This window comes from Dipodomys merriami, unplaced genomic scaffold (genome assembly GCF_024711535.1).
Source record: "Dipodomys merriami isolate MVZ:Mamm:240054 unplaced genomic scaffold, mDipMer1.0.p SCAF_44, whole genome shotgun sequence".
Lineage (NCBI taxonomy): Eukaryota > Metazoa > Chordata > Mammalia > Rodentia > Heteromyidae > Dipodomys > Dipodomys merriami.
Genome location: NW_027206002.1, coordinates 1,202,376 through 1,228,831, shown reverse-complemented (window position 1 = coordinate 1,228,831; position 26,456 = coordinate 1,202,376). Strand labels below are relative to the sequence as shown.

Sequence of the window (26,456 nt, the reverse complement as noted above, 5' to 3'; positions counted from 1 at the left end):
CAAGGGATTAAGAACCTGGTCTTAATTTGGACTAGTTTCTCCAGATCAAAACAGGAAGGAACGCTCTAGGAATACCTAAACTGCTCACCTGCCTAGATTTCCTGGCCCGCTGTCATGTTAAGACAAACAACAGGTAGGGGAATAACACTGCTTTCTTAGAGCTGGCTCTACTTAGAATTCTGCCACCACTAGTCACTAAATGCATCAGTGCTATGACACACGGGGGACCTGAGTGGGTGGACTGGGAGCGTTTTTGCTCACTATCTATATGCTGAGGTAACCAGTTATGAGAATGAAACCTGACTTTTTAACCACTTATTTATTAACTGGATGCACTTAAGGTTTCAAAAGCAGCAGCAGCTCTTCCTCACTGGTCCCCTAGCAGGCTGGAAAAGACAATTTTGCTCAGTGCTCCTGTCCCAACCCTTGCTGCTAGTGTCACAGAAATCCCCATCTCTGCCAGCAAGGTCCTTTCTACGTTTGGGTGAGTATCTTTCGCCTACTATTGCAGCTACAGTGTGTAAGGAAGAGCTGTTCACCTTGGAGACTATCCCAACACAAGTGAATGCGGTAAAAGCTGTATCATTCCCCCCTCTCCTCACACTAGTGACTGTCATCCGTCAGTCGTGTGATACAGTATTAAACCCATACCACCACCTACAGTGTCTGGCAGGGCACGTCGTACATTGTGCACGCCCTGTGGGTTTGGGGAAACCCAAACAAAACTGGGAACCCCTCACCCTAGGTTTCCTTATGAACACATGGGGAGAGGAAGGATGGTTGGTCTAGGGCTGCTGGGCCTCGTCTAGTTCCCTTTTCAGGGGAATCTGAGGAATTACAGTCAAAAGTGGGGGGTAGAGTTGGCTTCTACTGGCTTCCGGAACAAGGACACATAATTCAGTCTCCCTTAACAAACCATGCTCCCAAACATAAGATACTTACTCAACCAGAGCATGCGCAAGGGATTCAATGTTCTCTCTGTCAAGATTTGTTGTTGGTTCATCCAGGGCTAGGATGCCACAATTCAGGCAGAATGTCTCTGCCAGTGCTAGGCGGATGATGAGCGAGGCCAATACCTGAAAGAAAGGACCCTGTTAAGTCACACACAGCAGAGCTGGCACATTCTCTGTAGAAGCAAAAGGAGGGAAAATGTCCCAGAGTCCCTTTTGTTAGGGGAAATCACGTGCTCACATGACGGTGAACCACCAGCTGCATACTCTTGGCCAAACATTTACAAGGAAACAAAGCTGCAGTCCCCTCCATTAGAAACAAACAAACCCTGCTGGGGCCTGGGAAGGTGGCTCAGTGGTAGAGTGCTTGCCTCCCGTGCATGAGACCCTGGGATCGATTCCTCAGCAGTATATAAACAGAAAAAACCAGAAGTGGGTGCTGGGCCTTGAGCTGAGACCCACAGTTCAAGCCCCATGACTGACAAAAACAGAAAACCCTGTTGTACTAAAATTTGAAATTGCATGCTTAAAATAGATGCACATCTGTAACTAAGGGTTTTAGTAAAGATGGACTATTAACATTAGAAAATTACACCCCCACCCCCAGATCACAGGTTCTCCATGTTTTGTGGTTCGAAGGCACCAGGTATTGTGTTCTAGTCTCTACTGGAATATCTGTATCTAATTTTGAGTAAAAGAGGAAAAAAACAGTCATGGGTCAAAGTATCAGGATGAGCATAAAAGTATGGCTTTACTTGTAAGAAATGCAGGTAACAAGCCATCAGGCAAAAGCCATGTGAGTGTATGGACACAGGGCTAAGGGTTTAAGACTAGGCTTGGATGTTTGTTCTAAGTGGTAGAGTACAGTAGCAAGTGAGGCCCTCAGTTCAATCTGCAGCACCACCAAAGTGGGGCAAGCGTAGGGGCTACTGTGGAAAATAGAAATCACTTCTGTGTCAGCTCAAGTCCCTTTCCTCTCATGCCCAGAGCAGGCAGGCAGGTTACAGAAAGTACTACCTTCTTGAGGATAGGTGCTTCCTTCCTAACTTGGAACCGCACCCCCAGCCTCTGTAAGGCCAGCATGAGGGAGGCAGGGTGACTGCTTTAGCTAAGGAAGTATTTGCTTCAAAGCAATTTCAACTTAGAGATCATATATACAAGGTATCGGTTACACCAATTTTTTTTTTTCCTTTGGCCAGTCCTGGGGCTTGGATCAGGGTCTGTTTGTGCTCAAAGCTAGCACTCTACCACTTAAGCCATAACGGCACTTCTGGCTTTTTCTGTGTATGTGGTACTGAGGAATGGAACCCAGGCTTCATGATGCTAGGCACACACTCTACCACTAAGCCACATTTCCAGTCCATACCACATATTCTTTAAGTTTAATATGGCCATCCCTTTTCTAGGATTGAAATTTTATCAAAATCACCTGAAGAACCTGAAGTCTTTGGCACAAAGCTGTGCACAATGAAAAAAACCTAGCCTCGTGTTCTGACTATCCTCTCCCTGACCTCCCTGTTCATATCTGACTTAGGCTCTTTCTGGAGCCTCCATGGCCAGCTGACCTGACCTGGTGACTGTATCTTGTATATGTGTTGCTCTCAGCAGAGGCCCTTGAGTATATACCAGTGCCACTAGCTGCCTGGCAGATCCTTCTGGTCCAAGCAAGAGGTAAAGGGGACTCAGTCCTTCCTGTACAGGTGGAAATATTATCAATGGGATGCCTTAAGAGACTGGAAATGGCATCATCTGGTTCAGCCTGGGCTCTTCTTGTTTGCTAAGCTATTACTATGATCAGCAGTGTCATCACTATTAATATAATTACTTCCAGGGATGTATTTTGACTTCTCTCAAATCAGAATGTATCTCAAAGTAAGGTTTAACTGCATTTTTTTCTTGGCACAACAGTGGCCAGGGCAGCCCTGGGGTGCCCGTGATACTGTGTCTGTCCTTCAGTTGCGTAAGGTGGTTCAATTAACTCTAGAAATACCTGCCTTTTGTCCAGCACTGCATCGTCCTCGCATATCCAAAGCTGTGTCTCCCTTTAGCATCACGACTCTGTAGTTGTAATTCCGCCTTTTATCAGAAGCTGACACATTTTCATCAGCATCTGACCGAATTTCTATGTATTCAATGTCTGAAACAGAATTATTTTAGAGACATCTACACTCTGCAGCCTTTTATTACAAATGTCAAATAAGCTTAAGAGCCATGCTGGTGACTGGCTGGCCTCGCTGGGAGTGGGAGGGGTGGGGGGGCTGGGGAATGACTCTGCTGGCTTTCAATTTCTATTTTCTGGAGCTGCATGGATGGATGGAAGAGCCTGATGGAGCCAGAAGCAAATGGGATGCTGCCACCTTTCAGCCCCTTAGGTTCATCTCTGAGTCTTTGGAAAGCTTCACTAAGAAACTTTGGAATAGAAAGTACATGTTGCTGGGCACTGGTGGCTCACGCCTGGCCTGTAATACTTGGGAGGCTGAGATTTGAGGCTCCAAATTCAAAGCCAGTCCAGGCAGGAAAGTCCATACAACTATTATCTCCAATAAACCACCAGAAAACCGGAAGTGGTGCTGTGGCTCATGGTAGAGCACTAGCCTTGAGCTGAAAAGTTGAGGGACAGCGCCCAGGCCCAGAGTTCAAGCCCATGATTGACACCACCTCCCTCCCCCCAAAAAAGTGCATGTTGTCTTGATAAAAATTCTTAGAAAATCTGAAGGAAATGCTGGAGTTCAGGGAGATAATGCCAGCAAGCTAAGAGGAGAGGAGGACAGGGCTTTGGGAAGAGCGTTTATAACACCATCTTATTACCTTGTCCTCGGTAGGTACTTCGCCAAAGATCACGTATAATTTTATTGATTTCTTCCATTTTCATACTGTGAAATTTCATTATTGCTCTGGAAAAAGAAACCATTGTGTGAGGGAAGGGATGGTAGGGAAAAACAAAGGAGGAGGCAACAATACTTGCTAAGAAATGTACTCATGGGGCTGGGAAGGTGGCTCAGTGGTAGAGCGCTTGCCTTGCATGCCTGAGGCCCTGGGTTCAATTCCTCAGCACCACATAAGCAAAAAGAAAAAAGCCAGAAGTGGTGCTGTGGCTCAAGTGGTAGAGCGCTAGCCTTGAGCTGAAGAGCTGAGGGAAAGCGCCCAGGCCCAGAGTTCAGGCCCCATGACCGGACACCCCCCCCAAAAAAAAGAAATGTACTCATTACCTTGCTCATATAACTGTAACCTCTGTACAGTATTTTCACAATAAAAAAATTACAAAAAGGAAACCATTGACTGGTATTTTACAATGAAAAAACTACTGTGAACTTGTACATGTAATAGCTTCCCCAATACTTTCATTTGGCCTGACATGGCCCTGCCCATCAGCAAGTGTAACCCTAACACTCCCCTAGAGCCACCTTCCAGCAAAGACATTCTTAGGAAGCACGCTTATGAGCCAATGAACGTCAGTCCAGTGTCACTCCAGTGGTAAAAAGGCCAACCTCACTGCTTCACCATCAGGGGGATGTGAGATGGACTCACTTCCATCTTTGGCCTCTATCTGATAGAAATAAAGAAACTCAACAATGCTACTGTCTTTGCAGAATCATTTCATGATGTTCCGGTTCACCAGCCAGAGAGAAAGAAATGACTCAACATAAACATATCAGATGAAGGACTGAGGTGGCAGAGCCTGGAAAAACCATATTCTGCTTCTTGATGAGACTGCAGCAGCCTCCATTTTCTACTTTACTATCTTTCTCAACATTTTTTGCTTTCAGACAGACAAAAACTTTAAAAAAAAAAAAAAACAATGTTCTTGGAATAAGGACTGTCTCTCTATAAGCTTTCTGTTAGGATCCTCATTTCCCAAATGACTTCAAAAAGCTATTGTTCCCACTAGGTTAAAAAGCATTTAGTATGTCCCACATCCACAAATCAGCCAACGACAAATGCTGGAGGGGATGTGGAGAACGAGGAACGCTATTACACTGCTGGTGGGAATGTACACTCATACAACCACTTTGGAAAGCAGTCTGGAGGGTCCTTAGAAAGTTAAAGATTGACCTCCCTTACGACCTAGTCATACCACTTCTAGGCATCTACCCTGAACAACAGGAACCAATATACAAGGACACGTGCACCTCCATGTTTATTGCAGCACTGTTCACAACAGCTAGGATATGGAAACAACCTAGATGCCCTACCACAGATGAATGGATCCAAAAATTGTGGTATCTATACACAATGGAATATTATGCAGCCATTAGAAATGACAAAATAATGGCATTTGCAGGGAAATGGATGGAGCTAGAAGGAATCATGTTGAGCGAGGTAAGCCAAGAAAGAAGAGACAAACAGTACATGGTCTCCCTAAGTGGATGATAAATCCAAAATGTTAGGTGATATGACAAAACTAACAGGACTTAAGAAACAAAGAACTCCCACTCATCTGGTTGAACCACTACCAAATATCCCCATGCTGCTGATCACATATACGGTATATAACATGTGAGCACCGTTATATATTACAGACTGTGACAGACAATTTGCTCCAGGAAAGTTAGAATGAACTTGTGACTTTAAATGAGCATCATTATTCCACAATACTGTGAATTTCCGGAAATTAAGTAATCACTTAATCACAATCAAAAAAAAAAAGAACCTTGGGGAAGGGAGGGAGGGAGGGGATGGTAGGGGGAAAACAATGGAGGGGGTAACAATGTTCAAGAGGAAGTGTACTCATTACCTCACTCATGTAATTGTAACCCTCTGTATAGTATCTTTACAATAAAAAAAAAAAAAAGCATTTAGTAACCTATAAAGAACTAGTGTCTATTCTAGTGTGAAGAGTAAACTCCAGGTGGAACAGGCGTGTCCAGTGCACTGTCTTGGCCCTGAGTCCCTGTACAACAGCAAAGGCAGTGCACAGACCAGCACCACGGCCACATGAACTACTGCCTTTCCAGTATGGAGTTGACAGCCATGCTATGCAAGGGTTTGGGGATGACCTACTTAGAGGGGTTACAATGATCTTTTTTTTTTTTTGGGGTCCGGTCGTGGGCCTGAACTCTGGGCCTGGGCGCTGTCCCTCAGCTCTTCAGCTCAAGGCTAACGCTTTACCACTTGAGCCACAGCGCCACTTCCGGCTTTTTTTTTCTGTTTATATGGTGCTGAGGAATCAAACTCAGGGCTTCATGCATGCAAGGCAAGCGCTCTACCACTGAGCCACCTTCCCAGCCCACAATGATCATTTTAAATAGTCATTTATCTCATGTAATTGTTATACTGAGAGTTAAGATTTGAACTAATTACCATGAACAAAACAAGACTCAATGAAATTAGTAACTTGCATCAGAGAAAAGTGGCTAGGAAGTTAAAAGTCCTCAATTAGGACATTTTTGTGAGGGAGTTATCTTTTTTTTTTTTTGGTCGTGGGGCTTGAACTATGAGCCTGGGCACTGTTCCTCAGCATTTCAGTTCAAGGCGAGCGCTCTACCACTTAAGTTACAGTGCCACTGGTGTTATCAAATCTTAAAGGTTTACCTACCTCCCAAGTTGTATATAAAGCCAAAAGAACCACCAAATATAGGCTTATTTTGCTTAAGAAAAATATTCTAAGCCAGGTGCCGGTGGCTCAAGCCTGTCATCCTAGCTACTCAGGAGGCTGAGATCTGAGGATTCACGGTTCAAAGCCAGCCTAGGCAGGAAAGTCCATGAGACATCTCCAATAAACTACCAGAAAACGAAGTGGTGCTGTAGCTCAAGCGGTAGAGTGCTTGCCTTGAGCTGAAGAGCGCAGGTACAGCGCCAGGCCCAGAGTTAAAGTCCCACAACCAATCAAAAAAAAAAAAAAAACCCAACCAAATCTAGTAGAGTCAGGTACTAAAAAAATAAAGATTAAGTAGTGTTTAAGAACAGGAAAAAAAAATGAAAATAGTTTACTGCATTAAGAAAAAGAGATCAGTCTGTATCAAAAGAAGCATTTACTGCAACACTAGAGTTTTGCTAAATCCCTAGTAAGTGAAAAAAATGGAAGAAAATTTCCTTACTCTGATAAAATTTCTCTCCAGTGTCTACGCAGCAAAGAACAGACTTAGTTTAAGATATAGAAGCATTCTTCTTTCACCTAAGTACCAGAGGAAGATAAATGGTGTTCTGGCCATCAGTTTAGAAGATGGAATGCAAATGACTTAACTGTACACACAGAAAATCCAAGAAAACTAAAGCTAGCCAGAAATAAACTTTTACAGAAACATAGGATATATTACCTAGTAACCAACACATACAGGAGAGAGAAAAAAAAGTAGGAACTTACTATTTACAAAGGTCGTGATAATAAAATATATTTGCAGGAAGAAATCTAAAGGCACGATGTGATGTAGAGGAAACTGGCATAAAATTTTACAGCAGAATAAGGGTCCTAAATGGCAGGTTCCATACTCCAAGTAATCCATAAATATCCCAAATAATTATACATAAAATGCAATGCAAAGGAACAACATTTAAAAGACATTAAAGGAATCCTTAAGCTGACTCTGAAGTTCTAAGACAATGCATAAAACAAAATTGTGGTAATGAGGAAAAAAATCAGTGTATGCAACCCAGAAATAAACCCAAATAGATGTAGTACCCTAGAACTATCCCAGTTTAAACCAAATGGAAAATTTTCAATAGGAGAAAAAAGGACTAATGACAATAAGTAATGCTACTTGTGTGTATAGTAGTACTAGGGTTTGAACAATGCCTTGCACTTGTTACGCTGATCTACCACTGTGTCATACCTCCAGTCCTATTTTTGCTAGTTATTTTGAGAAGGACCCCATGACCTTTTGCCCTTGAACTGTAGTTCAAATAGCTAGGATTACAAGTATAAGAGCCAAGCTGAAACTTGTCAAACACCAAAATAAAATTCAGATTAACACATGGTTAAAGGGCACACCAGGCACTGGTGGCTCACGCCTGTAATCCTAACTACTCAGGAGGCTGAGATCTGAGGATTGAGGTGCAAAGCCAGCCCAGCAGGAAAGTCCATGAGATTCTTATCTCCAATAAACCACCAGAAAACCAGAAGTGCTGCTGTGGCTCATGGGTAGAGCATTAGCCTTGAGCTGAAGAGCTCACGGACACAGCCCAGTCCCAGAGTTCAAGCCCCATGACCATCACCACCACCAATAACAACAAAAAAGGGCTGGGTGTGGTGGCTCATGCCACTTAGCAGATGGATACAGGAGGACTATGTTTGAGGCGAGCTTGGGCAAAAAGAGTCTATGTCAAAGAACAAGCTGAGTGTAGCGGCATGCCTACGATCACAGCCATGCAGAGGTTCAGTTCAGGTAGGAGGATTGCCCTATGTAAGCCTTGGGCAAAAGTTTTAACAATGAATGCTCAAGTAGTAGAGCAGACCTGGGTGCAATACCATCATACACAAAAAAAGTTAACAAGCTGGTGTGTTGGCATGTCCCCGAAGTCGCAGCTACTCAGGAGGCGAGGCTGGAGGTCTAATTTAGGTTTGAGATCAGCCTAGGCAATGTACTAAGACCTGTGTTAAAGCTTACAATGAAACTGCCAGAAAGTATTTTCACAATTTTAGTTGGGGACTCTTTTAATAAAGGCACAGAATTGAGAAGCCATAAACTAAAATCTAAAGAATTGACAACAAAAATAAAATTATCGATGACCCCATGAAGTTAAAGGAATGTCTGTGAAAAGGATTAAGATCCAAAACTTTGTGGTACAAAGCACACAAAAAAGGGGGACAAGCTAGGAGAGAAACAGGCAGAAAACTAAACAGATAGGCAATTCTCAGAAAAATGCAGACAGCCAACCTATACAAAGACATTTCACCTTACTGGTGAGGGAAGTGCAAATTAGAATACCTTCCGTGCAACACACTGGCAAATGTGAAGATGGGTATTAACACAGACATGGGAAATGGCCCCTTTCCCATACTACTGGCTGAAACGTACGCTTTTGGAAGGCAATGAGGCAATTAGCATGCTAAAAAATGAATGTACGCTTGGACCATAACTTGATTTTTTTTTTTTTTTTTGGTCTTGAACTCTGGGCTTGGGCACTGTCAATGCACTCTTCAGTTCAAGGTGAGCGCTCTACCACTTGAGCCACAGCGCCACTTCCAGTTTTCTAATGGCTTACTGGAGATAAGAGTCTCATGGACTTTCCTGCCAGGGCTGGCTTTGAACTGTGATCCTCAGATCTCAGCATCCTGAGTAGGATTACAGGTGTGAGCCGCCGGCGCCTGGCTCATTTCATTTTTTTATATTAAATAGTTTTTATTGTGAAAATACCGTACAGAGGAATTACAATTACATGAGCATGGTAATAAGTACATTTCTTATCAAGCATTGTTGTCTCCTCCTTTGTTTTCCTGCCCTCCCATCCCCCCCCCAATAACTTCATTTCTAAGAAGCTATCTTTGGTATATCTGCACAAGTGTGCAAAGACATTCTACAGCATAATCAGCAGCTCACTTTAAAAAAAAGCTTCCTCATATCTATCAGTGGTTGAATAGTTATTATCTACAGATTATTCAGCTATTAAAAATGAGGTGCATGGGCTGGGAATGTAGCTTAGTGGTAGAGTGCTTGCCTAGCATGCATAAAGCCCTGGGTTTGATTCCTCAGCACCACATACACAAAAAAAGCTGGAAGTGGCACTGTGGCTCAAGTGGTAGAGTGCTAGCCTTGAGCAAAAGAAACACAGGGACAGTTCTCAGGCCCTGAGTTCAAGACCCAGGACTGGCAAAAAAAAAAGGGGGGGGGGAGGGGGTAATTATATATACAAAACTGACCGCTTCATAAAAAACAAAGTTTCACCTGTTCTGTGAAAACATGAAAATAGGTCACCATATCACAGAAGCGTGGCGCTGATCACTCAACGTGTTAGACACTACCAGGGGAATGGAGTCTGCCCACAGGTACATCTGTGATGTGCGATGTACAAAGACAAGAAGCATGGAGATGTTTTATCGCCAACACCAGGTTGAATGGGTAAAGTGGTACAGCATATTCTGGACTACAGACAGAGGGGAAAATGACATCTGTCTGGGAAGGGCTTCATCAAAGTAACATTCCAAAGAGGAGCTTAGGGAAATGTGGATTGTCTTCCTGAGAATTGAGAAATGGAAAGGGAAAGCCAACACTCCTATAGTGAGAGCGACAGGTAACATCACCTTCAGCAAGGTGTTTGCTAGGCTGGTGCTTTACTACTTGAGCCACGCCTCCAGCCTTGCTTTTTGCTGGTTATTATGGAAATGGAGTCTAGCAAACTTTACTGCTCAGGATGTCCTTAAACTTCAGTCCTCCACATCTCAACCTCCTTAAAAGCTAGGATTGCAGGTGTGGGACACCAGCACCCAGCCTGAGTGACCCTGTTCCCAAGCATGCAGCTGGAGGTCACAAAAGCAGCAATACATTAGGCCTTGCCAAGACAGTAGCTCAGTTTTCCTTTAAAAAAAAAAAAAAAAAGCTGGATGCTGGTGGCTCACGCCTATAATCCTAGCTACTCAGGAGGCTGAGATCTCAGTTAAAAGTAGGAAAGTCTGTGAGATTCTTATCTCCAATTAATGACCAGAAAACCAGAAGTGGTGCTGTGGCAAGTAGTAGAGCATTTGCCTTGAGCTGAAGGGCTCAGGGACAGAGCCCAGGTCCAGAGCTCAAAACCCACAACAAACAAATTAGCAGCATACACTAGTTATACTGGGTGCAGTGTACCTTGATCAAGTTCACTATGTGTGCATTTATCCTCCCTTAAAACAATTTCATTAGATTTCACTGCTTTATTTTCATATGGATGTGAAGTCCTTCAGTCACACTCCCCTTCCTTACCTTCACGCTTCGTCCTTTCCCCTCCTGGTACCTACACCCCAGCAGAACCTATTATACATCCCCATAATTCACTTTCTAGTGAATATTACCCAAAGGGATTATGCTGTGGTTTATCTCACACAATACAAATTTATCTCACACAAAGTACAAATATGTTGTACTTTAATCAGATTTATCACCTTTACTGTTCACCTTTCAACAACTCTCAGTGAATTTCCTTAAGCCATCCATTGATGTAAATAGATGCAATATTATTATGCTTCATCATTTTCTGTTTTTTTTTTTTCCTGTTAGTCATGGGGCTTGAACTCTGGGCCTGGGCACTGTCCCTCAGCTCTTCAGCTCAAGGCTAGTGCTCTACCACTTGAGCCACAGCACCGCTTCTGGCTTTGTCTGCTTATGTGGTGCTGAGGAATTGAACCCAGGGCCTCATGCATGCAAGGCAAGCACTCTACCACTGAGCCACCTTCCCTGCCCTCCTTCATCATTTTCTTTACCTCCTCATTTATAGTCCCACAATTATAAATTTGTCTGCCTAGGTCTAGATTCCACAAACAAACAAACAAATACGATCTGCCAGGTACCTGTAATCCTAGCTACTCAGGAGGCTAAGATCTGAGGATTGCAGTTCAAAGCCAGCCCGGGCAGGAAAGTCCATGAGACTCTTATCTCCAATGAGCAACCAGAAAACCAGAAGTGGTGCTGTGGCTCAAGTAGCAGAGTGCTCGCCTTAAGCTGAAGAGTTCAGGGACAGTGCCCAGGCCCAGAGTTCAAACCCCACAACTGACACCCCTCCCCCCAAAAAAGCAATCTTTTTCCTTCCTTAACATGATCATCATGTTAAGCTGCATCAATTTTCCTGAAAGTGGCCCAAATTTATTCTTTATGGCTGAATAATACTCCATTATGTGTATGGACTGCATTTTAAAAAATCAGTTATATAATATCGAAACTGTTCCCATAGCTATTATGAATAGTGCTGTAATAAACATAGGTATGCAAGTGTCTACTGTATCCTGACACATCGCCAAGAGTCATATGGTAGTCCTATTATATTATTTTGAGAAACTTCCAAACTCTTTTCCATAGTGTTTATACTAACTTACATTAGTCTAACGGTTATATAAGGGTTCTTTTCCCCCTACACATCCTTACAATATATGAGGCAGTTGAGGGATCTTGTTGCTGCTCTGAAGGCTCCTTCTCTATCTCAGGACTTGGCCACTAATATAGAACCAAATATCTGAGACGGAGCCATGAGAAAGAAGATGTAAAGGCTTACAGGAACATCTAAACACACCAGAAATTCTTCCACCAGAAGATCTGTCCAGCTCTTGCTCCTTTCCCTAAATAAGCCATCTCCAGAACTCAAGCTACAGAGATATCCTATCATCGTGCAAAATCTGAACTGAAGCTCAATCAGAAAGGCAGAAAAACACAAATCTTGAACTGGATTTCCCCAGTCTTAATTTATCTCACTGACAATATTAATTGGAAAGAAAATACATATGGATTCCTAGTAGAAGTACTGAAGAAAAGCAGTAAAGATGATACGTACAAAAGCATTCTCCAAAATATATTTTCATCCTTATATTGAAAATTAGACACAAATTTGAAATACACAGGTTGCTGAAAACCTGGCGACATTGACTGTCATTCTCTACTGCCCTGCAGTGCAGTACTGAGGAACCTCTTACCCCCTGACATTTGGTGGGTGCAAATGATCTGTGTAAGGGGAAGGGTATCATGTTCCAAATTAATAATGACCTTTTTCTTTCTTAGCAAAATCGAAATCCTTAATTTGCCAAACTTCTGTTGTCATCTTTTCACGCGAAAACCCTTAAAGCTATTAAAACTATTAAACTAATTTCGTTTAGTGAGATTCTTTCAAGTGTCAGCTTCTACGATCAGGCAGTAGTTCACTGCTGCAAGATAGACATTTTTTTAAAAACACAAAAACAAACCTATAGTACATATAAAATGCCCCTGGCTATCTTTCGGTTTTGTGATCCGTCTTTACAAAATGCAACTGAAGTAAAACTATAGATTATTCACTGCCAGGACAAGGATGATGGCCACAAGATGAACCTGAATAATGTCATCCACAGCTCCCCCAAAATGCAGGGGCCTGGCCCGCACAGCCTCCCAGAGCTGCTGCCATCTACAAAACTGCAGAGGTTGCAGGTCTCTACTGACTCAGAAGTATGACCTCACTTGCAATTTCCATATCTGGAAGAAAAAAATGAACACAGACCATTTTGGGTGTAGGGTACCTAGAGTAAGTGATATATCCCAATAGAATTTAAACTGATGTATTCTGTAAATATGAGGTAATACATTTGAAATGATGCATCTTTTCCCCTTCTAGTGTCTGGCCACTGCCCATTTATACCAAGTGATGCTTTCAGATGATTACCAATAGCAGATGACAATCAGCTTTTCTTGAAAACGTACCACTGGTTTCCTGTGTTACCTTAAATAGACAGTTGAATGCAACTGTTACCCTCACTGCATGCTTTATTCTAAGAGGTGAAATGAGGGAAATTTCAGATCTATTTTTCTTCTGGGGGAGAAGGCAAATTTAGCCTCACAATACAAACCTTGAGAAGTGCACTGTTGGCCGGAATAAGCCACATAGACTCAAGTTTTGGGGAAATCTGAACCACTTTGCTTCTCACTTAGAAGAATCCATCTGATTACTATCAGATAACAGATCTCAGTAAACTGCCTGACTTTGTTCCTTTGTTCCTTAAGCCTACACCGCTAGAAAGCACCCCTGCGCCTTGCAGCCCACCCGCCCCCTGCTCAGCGTGATGCATCTAAGGCTTTTTTTTTTTTTTTTTCCTTTGCAGAAACACCCTGGCTTCCTTCCTTATTCTAGGCCAGGTCAAACTCTGGAGGCTCACCCAGGCCGCCCCTAGCCAGCCCAGCAGCTTGGAGAAGGGGCAGGGTGACCACAGCATCTCAGAGTAGGCAAACAGATGAGTGGACATTTGCCTTATTGAGGGACCTCCTGTGGTTCCTGCTGTCATTGGCTCTCCAGGGAAGCAGGGACAGCTGGAGGGCCCCAGGTGTAATGTTCTTTTTAGTTAGCTTCAAGACCCCAGGTCCACAGAGCAATGTGTCAAAAGCAGGAGGAGCTAAACCTGACACAGAATACAAGTGAAACTGAAAACGAAGGGGCTGGGAAGGTGGCTCAGTGGTAGAGCGCTTGCCTTGCCTGCCTGAGGCCCTGGGTTCGATTCCTCAGCGCCCAGGCCCAGAGTTCAGGCCCCACGACTGGACCGCTCCCCCCAAAAAAAAAAACCACGAAATAACCTGCCTACCAAACATGGTTCCTCAGTCCCTTTGTCAGTGACCACATTTTTCTTTTCTTCACAGCAGAGCTCAGAATTTCCATTCTCTCCTCCCTCTAACCAGGCTTTAGTGTCAATTACTAACTTCCATTTCGTCAAATTCAAGGATCACAGTACTCATCTTTTTTTGGGAGTTTGTGTGTTGGTCATGGGGCCTGGGTTCTGTCCCTCAGCTCTTCAGCTCAAGGCTAGTGCTCTACCACTTGAGCCACAGCATCACTTCTGGCTTTTTTCTGCGTATGCGGTGCTGAGGAATGGAACCCAGGCCTCATGCATGCAGGGCAAGCACTTTACCACTGAGCCACCTTCCCATCCCCCAGTACTCATCTTAAGTCTAAGTTTTTGAAATATTTTCAAGGTATAATAATTTAAAAAATCCTCCCCATCACACCAGCTGCTAATTTTGAAATAAATGAATCTTGAGACATTGCCCTCACTTGTACTCACTCCATATGCAATCTCATCCTCTAAGACCTCTTTCCCTGATCGCCAGAGTCCAGAGATGGATGTGCCTGCTCCCTGCTCGCATCCTGTGGAAACTGCATCTGCCCTCGTCTCTACTTTCAGCGCCCGTGCCCTTATTTTGTATGTCTTTCTTATCCTAAAAGTCACATCCTTACAAAATGTCTTGCCTTAGAAAGGGTTTCAAGTACTCCTGTTAATCTCACACTTCAGTTTTCATTCTAGCACCTTCTATTACTTGCAAGCATTTTCTTAATTTTGTTTCTTCATCCTGTATACTTAGTATCTAGACAAGTATCAAGCATATGTACATTCCAAATATTAACACAAATGACAATACTGTGTATCATACACATGTACACTCACTGAGAAGTTAGTGAAATATATGAAAAGCAGCTACTAACAATGGTTGTAAGTTAGAAACTAAATACACATCATATAATTACATCTATATAAACATAAAACATTTATGTAAATATATATTATGAACATATATAAATTTCATAAGGTTTTTTAATGGTTATAAAAGGGGCAACCATGGTTGCAGCTTGCCATTGACAAATAGAAAGCTCTTGGTTCTGAGGTCTCATTTTACCTTTGCCATTTAGCTAGGTAATTTCCTAGGCAAGCTGCTTAATCTCTCCAATAGAAACTTCACTGGGACTCCCTACACCTTTTACAGAGCAGGCACAAAAATTAGATTGTGCACAATAAATATTCAATTAATAATACTGTCTCCTTCACAGACCCCCAACTTGGGGGTCTAACAACATTTAAATAGGAACAACAAAACCCAACATTTTCTTAAAGTCAATTCCTTAGTGCCATTAAAAAAAAATAGAACATGGGGCTGAGAATGTGGCTTAGTGGTAGAGTGCTTGCCTAGCATGCATGCAGCCCTGGGCTTGATTCTGTAGTATCACATACACAGAAAAAGCCAGAAGTGGCATTGTGGCTCAAGTGGTAGAGTGATAGCCTTAAGCAAAAGAGGCTTAAAGACAGTGCCCAAGTCCTGAGTTCAAGCCCTGGGACTGGCAAAAAAAAAACACAAACCTAGACTCTAGTGGCTCAGTCCTCTAATCCTAGCTACTCAGGAGGCTGAGATCTGAAGATCGCAATATGAAACCAACTGGATAAGAAAGTCTGGGAGACTATTACCTCCAATTAATCACCAGAAAACTGAAAGTAGAGCTATAGCTCAAAACAGTAGAATGCTAGCCTTGAGCAAAAAGAGTTCAGGGACACTGCCCAGGCCCTGAGTTCAAGTCCCATAACTGACCCCCCCCCCAAAAAAAAAGAGTGAATAAAAGAATTAAATGCGGGCTGGGAAGTTGGCTCAGTGGTGGAGTGCTTGCCTTGCATGCATGAGACCCTGGGTTTGATTCCTCAGTACCACATAAGCAGAAAAAGCTGGAAGTGGTGCTGTGGCTCTAGCCTTGAGCTGAAGAGCTGAGGGACAGTGCCCAGGCCCAGAGTTCAGTTCCACAACCGGCAAAAAAAAAAAAAAAAAAAGAAAGAAAGAAAGAATTAAATGCAATACTTGCAACTATGAAAACTAGAAGAATATGGCAACTGCTTCAGGTCATTAGAATGGCCAAGGTTATTTTGGAGAAGACCCAAAGTACAGGGAAAAACAGCAAATAAAGATGTGAGAGCCGGGCGCTGGTGGCTCACGCCTATAATCCTAGCTACTCAGGAGGCTGAGATCTGAGGATCGCGGTTCAAAGCCAGCCCGGGCAGGAGAGACCGTGAGACTCCTATCTCAAATAAACCACCAGAAAACCGGAAGTGGCGCTGTAGCTCAAGTGGTAGAGCACTCGCCTTGAGCTGAAGAGGTGAAGGACAGCGCCCAGGCCCAGAGTTCAAGCCCCACGACCGACAAAAAAAAAAAAAAAAAAAAAAAAAAAAGATGTGAGATTACAGCAAACTAATACAAGTTTCTGCACAGCAAAGAAAACCCAGAGTGAAGAGACAATGTATAAAATACTGAATTGGAAAGCCAGACGCCAGTGACTCACGCCTGTAATCCTAGCTACTCAGGAGGCTGACATCTGAGGATCGCGGTTCAAAGCCAGCCCGGGCAGGAAAGTCTGTGAGACTCTTATCTACAATAAACAAAAGTGGCACTGTGGCTTAAGCTGTAGAGCACTAGCCTTGAGCTGAAGAGCTGAGGCACAGCGCCCAGGCCCAGAGTTCAAGCCTCATGACCGACAAAAAAAAAAAAAACTGAATTAGAGAAAATATATACCACTTATTTTTAAAGGAAAATCCATAAAGCCTTAATTACTTTCTGTTCACTGTAATAAGAAATAAAATTTTTAGCATCTTACATTGAGTTATACATCACAAAAGCAGGTGTATCCTCAAAGGTAATTCAAAACCTATCCAATTGGCCATAGACAATTACAGAGAAAGCAAACCAGGAATTCTTTTTTTTTTTTTTTTTTTTGGGGGGGGGGGCGGGTGCCGATCATGGAGCCTAAACTCTGGGCCTGGGCGCTGTCCCTCAGCTCAAGGCTAGTGCTCTACCACTTGAGCCACAGCGCCACTTCCAGCTTTTTTCTTTTGGCTTATGTGGTGCTGAGGAATCGAACCCAGGGCCTCAGGCATGCAAGGCAAGCACTCTACCACTGAGCCACCTTCCCAGCCCCAAAACCAGGAATTCTTAAAAGTGGAATAACTTATTTAAATAAACAAGCTCATTAGTAAAAATCACGTTATGGGTTTTCTTTCTCTTGGTTTTTGTCCAAGATCTTTGCACCTCAATATTAATGGAGTTTTGAAAGGGGATGAATGTATATGAACAGAATAGTATAGTGTTCTTGATATATGTAAACTGTTTTGGAATCTCAAATTCTGTATCAATGGTTGTGAAATTCTCAGGCTCATTAAATCCTTGCTTTGTTGTAAAAGCTAATAATAATAATAATAATAAAAAGAAAATATATACCACTGATTCATCTTTCAGGGAGCTGATATCCAGAATGCATAAGAACTAAAACAAGAAACAAATGACTAAATTTAAAAGTGGGCAAATGATCTAAACACACTTTCAAAAGAAGAAATGCAAATGGTCAACAAACATGAAAAAATGCTCAGTATCACTAGCCATCAGAGAATCAAAACAAGATTCTATCTCTTTAGTTAAAATGGCTACTACCAAAAACCCAAGATTGGCACTGGAGCTTGTCTAGCTACTCAGAAGGCTGAGATATGAGGATTGTAGTTCAATGCCAGTCCAGGCAGGAAAGTCCATGAGACTCTTATCTACAGTTAATCAACAAAAAGCTGAAACTGGAGCTGCGACTCAAGTAATAAAGCACCAACCTTGAGCTTAAAAGCTAAGGAACAGCATACAAGCCACAAAACAAACAAAAACCCCCAACCCCCCAGCAAAAATGTGAGGAAAAGGAATTTTCTTTTTTTTGAGGGGGACAGGGGTAGGCTGTTGTCAGTACTGGCATTTTGAACTCAGAACCTTGTACTTGCTGGGCAGATAGCCTACCACTTGAGTCATGATCTTTTTTGCTTTATTTATTCAGATAGGGTTATCAGGCTTTTGCCAAGGGCCAGAAACAGATCAAGATTATTCTATCTATGATTCTCAGAGAATTGATTTTATATTCTTGATGGCAATGTAAATTTCTGAAGTTCCTTAAAAAAATATCCACCAGCCAGGCGCCAGCGGTTTACATCTGTCATCCTAGCTACTCAGAGGCTAAAATCTGAGGATTTTGGTTCCAAGCTAGCCAAGACAAGAAAGTTCATGAGACCAATTAACTACCTGAAAACTGGACGTGGCACCGTGGCACAAAGTGGTAGAGCACTAGTTTTGAGTGAAAAAGCTCAAGGACAGAGCCCAGGCCTGAGTTTAAGCAAGCCCCCATTACCAACCAAATAGGTAGACAGACAGACAGGTAGATAGTCTACCATAGTCTAGAAGCTCAGGCCCTGAGTTCAAGCAACCTCCATGACCGATGGACCAACCAACCAACCAAATCACTCACTCACTCACTCACATAATCTAGCTATCACATTTCCAGTTATATATCCAAGAGGATATGCAATCAACATATCCATACATATACATAACAGCTAAGATATGGAATCAGTGTAGGTGCCCATCAATAAAAAATGGAGTAAAAATGTTATACTTAACATATACATACAGGCAACAATGGACTCAACTATGATTGAAGGGAATTTTGTCATTTGCATGTAATGGGAAGATATTCTGTTCAATGAAATTAGGCAGACACAGATAGATAAATACCCCAAATACGGACCTAAAAATAACATAAGCTAAATGACTTGATCAATGCATACCATATACATATATGGAAACAGCACAGTGAACCCTATTAATATATTCAACTAATATGTTTTCATAAAATAATTTTAGACTAACAAAAAATGGGGGACTGTAAATTAAAGCCGTTTATCACTTTTAAATCCATTAAATTATCAAATACTAAGGAATTTACAGACAATGAAAAAGAATGCATAATAAGACTGGGAATGTGGCTCAGTGGTAGAGTGCTTGCCTAGTGTACATGAAGCCCTGGGTTCAATTCCTCATACACACAAAAAAGTTGGAAGTGGTGCTGTGGTACAAGTGATAGAATGCTTTGAGCAAAAAGAAACTCAGGGACAGTGCCCGGGCCCTGAGTTCAAGCCCCAGGGGAGAGGGAGAGAGGGAGAGAGGGAGAGAGGGAGAGAGGGAGAGAGGAGAGAGAGAGAGAGAGAGAGAGAGAGAGAGAGAGAGAGAGAGAGAGAGAGAGAATAATGAAAACTGTTGGGAATGTAAACCCATATGCCATATTTAGAAAAAAAAATTAATGTTTTGAAAAAGGCAGCATATTGTGCATCCTGCTGCTATATTGTCACTTCATTATAACTTTGCTCTAGAAGACTTAGCAAGAATGTTTCTAGCATCAAAATTTCTATTTATAAAGGTGTAGGAAAAAAACACAAATATCCAGCCATAGGAAAATGCATACACATTAGTACATATTCACAGTACAATTCTTTTTTTTTTTTTTTTGTCAGTTGTGGGGCTTGAACCCTGGGCCTGAGCACTGTCCCTCAGCTCTTCAGCTCAACGCTAGCACTCTATCACTTGAACTACAGTGCCACTTCCAGTTTTCTGGTGGTTTAATGGAGATAAGAGTTTCCTTGACATTCCTACCCAGGCTGGCTTTGAACCGTGATCCTCAGATCGCAGCCTCCTGAGTGGCTAGGATTACAGGCGTGAGCCACTGGTGCCCAGCCACAGTACAATTCTGTATACCTATGCTAATAAATGAACTATAGTAAAAATCAGCATGGACAAATCAAAACAGCACGTCCTAGGAGAGTACTAGAAATATAGTGCCATGTCTTAAAAGCTTAAAAAACCAAAACACATGTAATAAACCTAGTTTTCAAGCAGCAGAGAAAGCAAAAATCTTTGCCACTGGTTACAAGGAATGAATGCCTGAAAGCTGGTTAAAAAAAAAAAAAAAAAAGGAAACCAGTGGCACACGCCTGCAATCCTAGCTACTCAGGAGGCTGAGATCTGAGGATCGTAGTTTGAAGCCAGCCCCAGCAGGAAAACCCATGACTCAAATGGTAGAGAGCTAGAGAGCTAGTGACAGTGCCCAGGCCCGAGTTCAAGCCCCAGGACAAAAAAGGAAGGAAGGAAGGGAGGAAGGAAGGGAGGGAGGGAGGGAGGGAGGGAGGGAGGGAGGGAGGGAGGGAGGGAGGGAGGGAGGGAGGGGCCTCTTAGTGATACCTGTCCATGACAATGATAAACTTCTGGGATTGGTCGGGGGAAGGTGGTATCATTGGTACTCAATCTTAATATGCTTTAAGCCTAACAAAGAATAAGCATTTTGTGTATATGCCTAGGTATATACATTCTATGGTATATATATTAAATGTATTAAAAGAAAGATGAGGGACTGGGAAGGTGGCTCAGTGGTAGAACGCTTGCCTTGCATGCCTGAGGCCCTGGGTTCGATTCCTCAGCACCACATAAGCAAAAAGAAAAAAGCCGGAAGTGGCGCTGTGGCTCAAGTGGTAGAGCGATAGCCTTAAGCTGAAGAGCTGAGGGACAGCGCCCAGGCCCAGAGTTCAGGCCCCACGACTGGACCCAAAAGAAAAGAAAGAAAGATGACTAGTAATGAGTAGCAATTTACTATCAAATCTCCAGTCTCATACTTACTGGTCAAGAGTTTTATAATAGATGTCCAGATCCTTGTTCACAAGCTCTGTTGTTCTCATAACAATCATCATTTCTCGATACTTCTCCTCAGCATCCCGAAATTGAGGATCTCGAAGTTCTTTCTTAAAATGAATAATTTCTTCTTCATAACCTTTCTGTCGCCCTAAGGCCAAACTGTGGTTTCTTTTTATACTGTCTATGTTATCTTCCAACTGCTGATGTTCCCTAGAAGACAGAAAAATGACCAATGAGGATCTCTCTAATTTTTAACCAACGAAAGCAGAAATACCACATGATCTCTTTTTAGGGGTAGGAAGGGGCTTGAGGTTTGAACTCAGGGCTTCGTTAGGCAAGCTCTCCAGTCACACCTACAGCTCTTTTTGCTATTGTAATAATTTGAATAGTGTTTTGATTTTTGCCTGGGCTGTAATCTTTTTTTTAACTGTATTTTTTTTTGTCTTTTCTTTTTTTTTTTTTTTTTGGTACTGGGGATCGAACCCAGGATATTGCACTTGCTAGGCAAACGCTTTGCCACTGAGCTACATCCCAGCCCTGGGCTATAATCTTGACTTACACATTCCACATCCATGTTATCATACCATTATTGGCTGAGATGGGGTCTTATGGACTTTTTGCATGTGCTTCTCTCTGATCACAATTCTTTTGCTCTCAAACTCCTGAGACAGATACTGTAATCAACTTTAGAATTTTCCCTCTACCTCCACTGGGTAGGGTTAGGGTCTCAATAACATTTGGGGGAGGGGGAGGCAGGAGTAGGTTGTGGGGCTTGAACTCTGGTCCTGGGCACTGTCCCTCAGCTCTTCAGCTCAAAGCAAGCGCTCTACTACTACTTGAGCCAAAGCACCACTTTCAGTTTTCTGGTGGTTAATCAGAAATAACTATCTCACAGACTTTCTAGCCTAGGCTGGCTTTGAACTGCAATCCTCAGATCTCAGCCGAGTAGCTAAGATTACAGTCTTGAGCCACTGGTGCTTGGCTCAGTAACTCTGGCCTTGAACAGTGATCCTCCTGTTCTCAGCCTCTGGAGTAGTTAGGATTATAGGCATGAATACCAGGCCTGTATCATTCATCTCTTTAAAGTGCCATTCTCCTTATCTATCAGTATATGATGAGACTCTCTCCTTGCTTTGTAAGGCTTCATTACTAAACACATGAATCTTGTCAAATTTTTGCTGCATATAAGTTTCTGAATAGCTCATTTTTAATGCACTGGCTAAAGAGCCCTTTTATCAGTACTAAGATCTCACAGAATTCATAAGCCATCTCTAAGGTGGACTAGGAAGGAACAAATTATCTTCTGTATTAGGATGGCAGTAAGTAAATGAAGCACAATCCAGCCAGGTGAATAACCAAGTGTCGATGACTCACCCCTGCAATTCTAGCTACTTGGGAGGCTGAGAATGGGAGAACTCTGGTTCAAGGTCAGCTCAGGCAGAAAAGTTTACAAGATTACCTTTTCAAAACACAGTAGAGTGCCTGTTAGTTTTGTGGAAGGCTGACAACAGGAGGATCTCAGTTCAGGTCAGCCTGGGCAGAAAAGTCTGACATTCTGTCTCAAAGGAAGAAGCTAGGTGTAGTGTCCAGGTGGCTGTCATCCAGGGTATGAGGGGGAGCCTCAAACTAATGGATCACCGCTCCAGTGCACCTGAGCAAGAAGCAAGAACCTACCTCTGAAACCCAGAACAAAAAGGGCTGGAGTGGGGGCTGGGAAGGTGGCTCAGTGGTAGAGCGCTTGCCTTGCATGCTCAAGGCCCTGGGTTCGATTCCTCAGCACCACGTAAGCAAAAAGAAAAAGCCGGAAGTGGAGCTGTAGCTCAAGTGGTAGAGTGCTAACCTTGAGCTGAAGAGCTGAGGGACAGCGCCCAGGCCCAGAGTTCAAGGCCCCACGACCGGACCCAAAAAAAAAAAAAAAAAAAAAAAAAGGGCTGGAGTGGCTCAAGTAGTAAGAGGAAGCACAATGCCCTGAGTTCAAACTCTAGTACTGGAAAAAAAAAAAAAAAAAAGAGAAGGAAGAATCTGACAAATCTTACCCCTCCCCCCAATGCTCTGGTATCCACAAAATTAGAACTGGGACAATCTAGAATGAGTCCCCACTGACAAACTGTGCTGCCAATAACTCCACTGGCAATAGTGTAGATTGTTCAGGCCTCTGACCCCGGATGGCTCATAGCCATAAACTTTATGCTGAATACCACTATGCTGTGCAGCAGAAGATTCAAGACCTGGCATGTTTAATATTAGGTAATTACTGCCCATCACCACAGTATGTTATCAATTCTATACTATTTCTTCAATTTTAAGGCCATAAAACATTTTTTTGGTAAAAACAGACTGTCTTTTTAGCTCCAATAAACCACCAGAAAACCAGAAGTGGTGCTATGGCTAAAAGTGGTAAGAGCGCTAGCCTTGATCTGAAGAACTCAGGAACAGCATCCAGGCACAGAGTTCATTCATTCTTTTGTAAACCAGGTACTTAATTTCTTCAAATTAAGAATGTTTAACTAAAAACTATTTTATGCTGGGTATAAAAATATATGCCTGTAATCCCAGCCCTCAGATGGTGGGAGGTCTATAAGTTCAAGGCTACCCTAGGTTATGAGACCCTGATGTTGAAAATGAACTACATACCTTGTGGGTGGGGATGGGAAGGAAAAGCAGAGAGCCTGAGAAAAGGGGTGAAACGGTCCCAAACGAAATATGCTCTTTACCTGACTTAACTGTAACCCCTCTGTACATCACCTTTATAATAGCAACCTTAAAAATTTTTAAAAAGAAGTCGAGCCCCGGTGGCTCATGCCTATAATCCTAGCTACTCAGAAGGCTGAGATCTGAGGATAATGGTTCAAAGCCAGACCAGGCAGGAAACTCTGTGAGACTCTTATCTCCAATTAACCATCAGAAAACCAGAAGTGGTACCATAGCTCAAGTGCATAGTGCTGGCCTTAAGCTGAAGGGCTCAGGGACAGAGCCCAGACCCAGAGTTTAAGCTCCATGACCAAACCAAAAAATAAAAATTTTTTTGAAAACAAGATGAAACCCTGACTTAAGAATAAATAAATGGTGCTGATGGCTCACATATGTCATCCTACCTTCTCAGGCGGCTGAGATCTGAGGACTGCAGTTCAAAGCCAACCAGAGTAGAAAAGTCTGAGACTCAATCTCCAGTTAACAAGCAAAAAAGCCAGAAATGGAGCTAAGGCTCAAGCTGTAGAGCACTAGTCTTGAGTATAAAAGCTCAGAGACAGTGCTCAGGCCTTGTGTTCAAGCTCCAGGACTAGCCCATAGTGGGGGAAAAAAAATTGCCAAACTATAAAAACATACTTTCTCATCTGCAGGACTTGCATTTGACCCATTTCCTTCAAATGTCGTTTTCTTTCTTCTTCAACCTCTTTCAGTTCCTCATTTCTTTTTCTTAGGGTAAGGTTATCTTGTAGCCACCTTTCTTGTATCTAAATATGAAACCAATTAACAAAAATAACCAAGTTATTAACAAGAGATCTGCATCAGGCAATTAACTACTAGTGCTAATTCTGCCTTAGATTTAAATTTGATAGAGGGAAAATAAGCCAGCTGCTGAAGAAATCTCCAGCCTATTCTTCCCCCTGGTACCATTCCAGGGGCCTAAGAGCCACATCTCCAGTTCTGAGATTTTTTTTTTTTTTTTGGGGGGGGTCAGTCATGGAGGTTGAACTCTGGGCCTGGGCGCTGTCCCTCAGCTCTTCAGCTCAGGCTATCCCTCCACCACTTGAGCCATAGCTCCAACTTCCAGTTTTCTGGTGGTTAATTGGAGATTAAGAGTCTCATGGACTTTCCTGCCTAGATGCCTTTGAACTGTGATCCTCAGATCTCAGCCTCCTGATATAGCTAGGATTACGGGTGTGAGCCTCTGGCACCTGGCCAGTTCTGAGATATTTGTGTGGAACTCAGGGCCTCATGATCATAGTTGGTACTTTACCACTTAAGCCAAATATTCTGTAATATAGTTACATAAACATATGAAGGTATTCAGCATGTAATTAGGTCAGACCAAGAGTCAATTTACCTATCATTTATATATTTAAAATTTCTTGGTGGTATAGCCATATACTCACCAAAAAGCTGATCTAGCTAGTTTTCGAAGAATCTTTTTATGCTTGTTTTTTGTATGATGGAGAACAAATCCATTCTGAGCAAACAGTTCAGGCTATACCCCTAGAGCCTTTTAAAGAGACCTTTTACTTTTGATAGTGGTAGAATATAAACTCATTCTTGCTAGGCTGGCATAATGCTGATCCAAGCTTCTAGCCCTGTTTTCCACTCATTATAAGGTCTCCCTTTCTACCCAAGAGCATGCCTGAACCACAGTCCACCTATTTTTAGGTTTCCCATCATTGCTGGGATCATAGGTATATACTATTATGTCCAACTTCTCTTCCACAGAGATGGAATATCAGACTTTTCTACCCAGACTGGTCTGGCACCTCGGTCCTTTCAATCTCAGCTTCTTGTGTAGCATGTGATGACAGCTACACATCCCTGTGTCTAACTATGGATTGTAAAGGGGTCTCAAAGCTTGGACCCAGCTGGCCTTGAATTGTAATCTTCCTGTTGCTAGTCTTCCAAGTAGATAGGATTATAGGTATAAGCCACTGGTGCCTGGATTAAAGAGTTTTAACTAGTGCTTACAACCAAGCAAATAGTAAATTTTGTTCAAAACATTAAGAACAGAAAAATGATGTAGTTACAAAGACATTAACTCCCATACCTGAATATATACATGTGAAAGGCAACTTGACATTTTAATTATATTATGGAAATGACTTCCTTTAGAGAAAATAAGTCATATGGAAACCAAATGCAAAATGATTTACTATAGTGAAGATTTTCCTTGCAGAATACTTGCCAAATTTGAGCTAAGAGTCTCTTGGACTTTTCTTCCTAGGTTGATTTTCAATTTTGATCCTCAAATCTCAGCCTCCTACATAGCTAGGATTATAAGTATGAGCCACCAGCACCTAGCCCTTACAGATAAAAGTAAATATATGGCTTCAATCCATCTCTTGATTTATTCATTTATCCCACCTAAACATATATTAGAAGAAAACATACAGATACATGTAGGATTTTCACTACCATACAATGTAACCAGACAATGCAAGTTATGGTACATACACACACAAAAAATGGTATATTTTGTAATCAGTAACAATGCAGCTGGACATGATGGTGAACTCTGCAATCCTAGCACTTGAGATACTATAGGCAAGAGGATCATAAGTTTGAGGCCATCCTGGGCTACTCAGTGACACCTTGTGTCAAAAATCAAAAATGTAACAAAAAAGATAGGAACACAATTCATTTGTGAATCAATATGTAAGATCCAATTATGCTAGCAGAAAACAGTTATAAAACAATGCATGATATAATCCCATCTGTAAAGGTTATACACACAAATATAAACTTATTACCCCATCTGCTGCTGATGAATAAAAATCTTTTAAGAACAAGAACCAGGCACCAATGGCACACATCTATAATCCTAGTTACTCAGGTAGCTAAGATCTGAGGACTGAAGTTCAAAGCCCATCTCAGCAGGAAAGTCTACAAGACTCTTAATCTCCAATTAACTAGCAAAAAAGCCAGAAATAGA

At 42.3% G+C, this 26,456-nt stretch overlaps 1 protein-coding gene and 1 long non-coding RNA gene across 2 annotated transcripts in view; one reads left to right on the top strand and one right to left on the bottom strand.

Moving 5' to 3' along the window:
* Window positions 1-26,456, bottom strand: part of LOC138807895 (DNA repair protein RAD50) — a 70,937-nt gene that overhangs the window by 365 nt on the left and 44,116 nt on the right. The window contains exons 20-24 of the mRNA XM_069993704.1: window positions 24,149-24,276; window positions 20,807-21,031; window positions 3,759-3,844; window positions 2,945-3,087; window positions 943-1,076 (exon numbers count right to left, since the gene is read on the bottom strand). Coding sequence (XP_069849805.1) covers window positions 943-1,076; window positions 2,945-3,087; window positions 3,759-3,844; window positions 20,807-21,031; window positions 24,149-24,276 — 716 coding nt within the window. The remainder of the gene's footprint in view (window positions 1-942; window positions 1,077-2,944; window positions 3,088-3,758; window positions 3,845-20,806; window positions 21,032-24,148; window positions 24,277-26,456) is intronic.
* Window positions 1-26,456, top strand: part of LOC138807898 (uncharacterized) — a 41,553-nt gene that overhangs the window by 8,273 nt on the left and 6,824 nt on the right. The gene's annotated exons all lie outside the window — the stretch shown is intronic.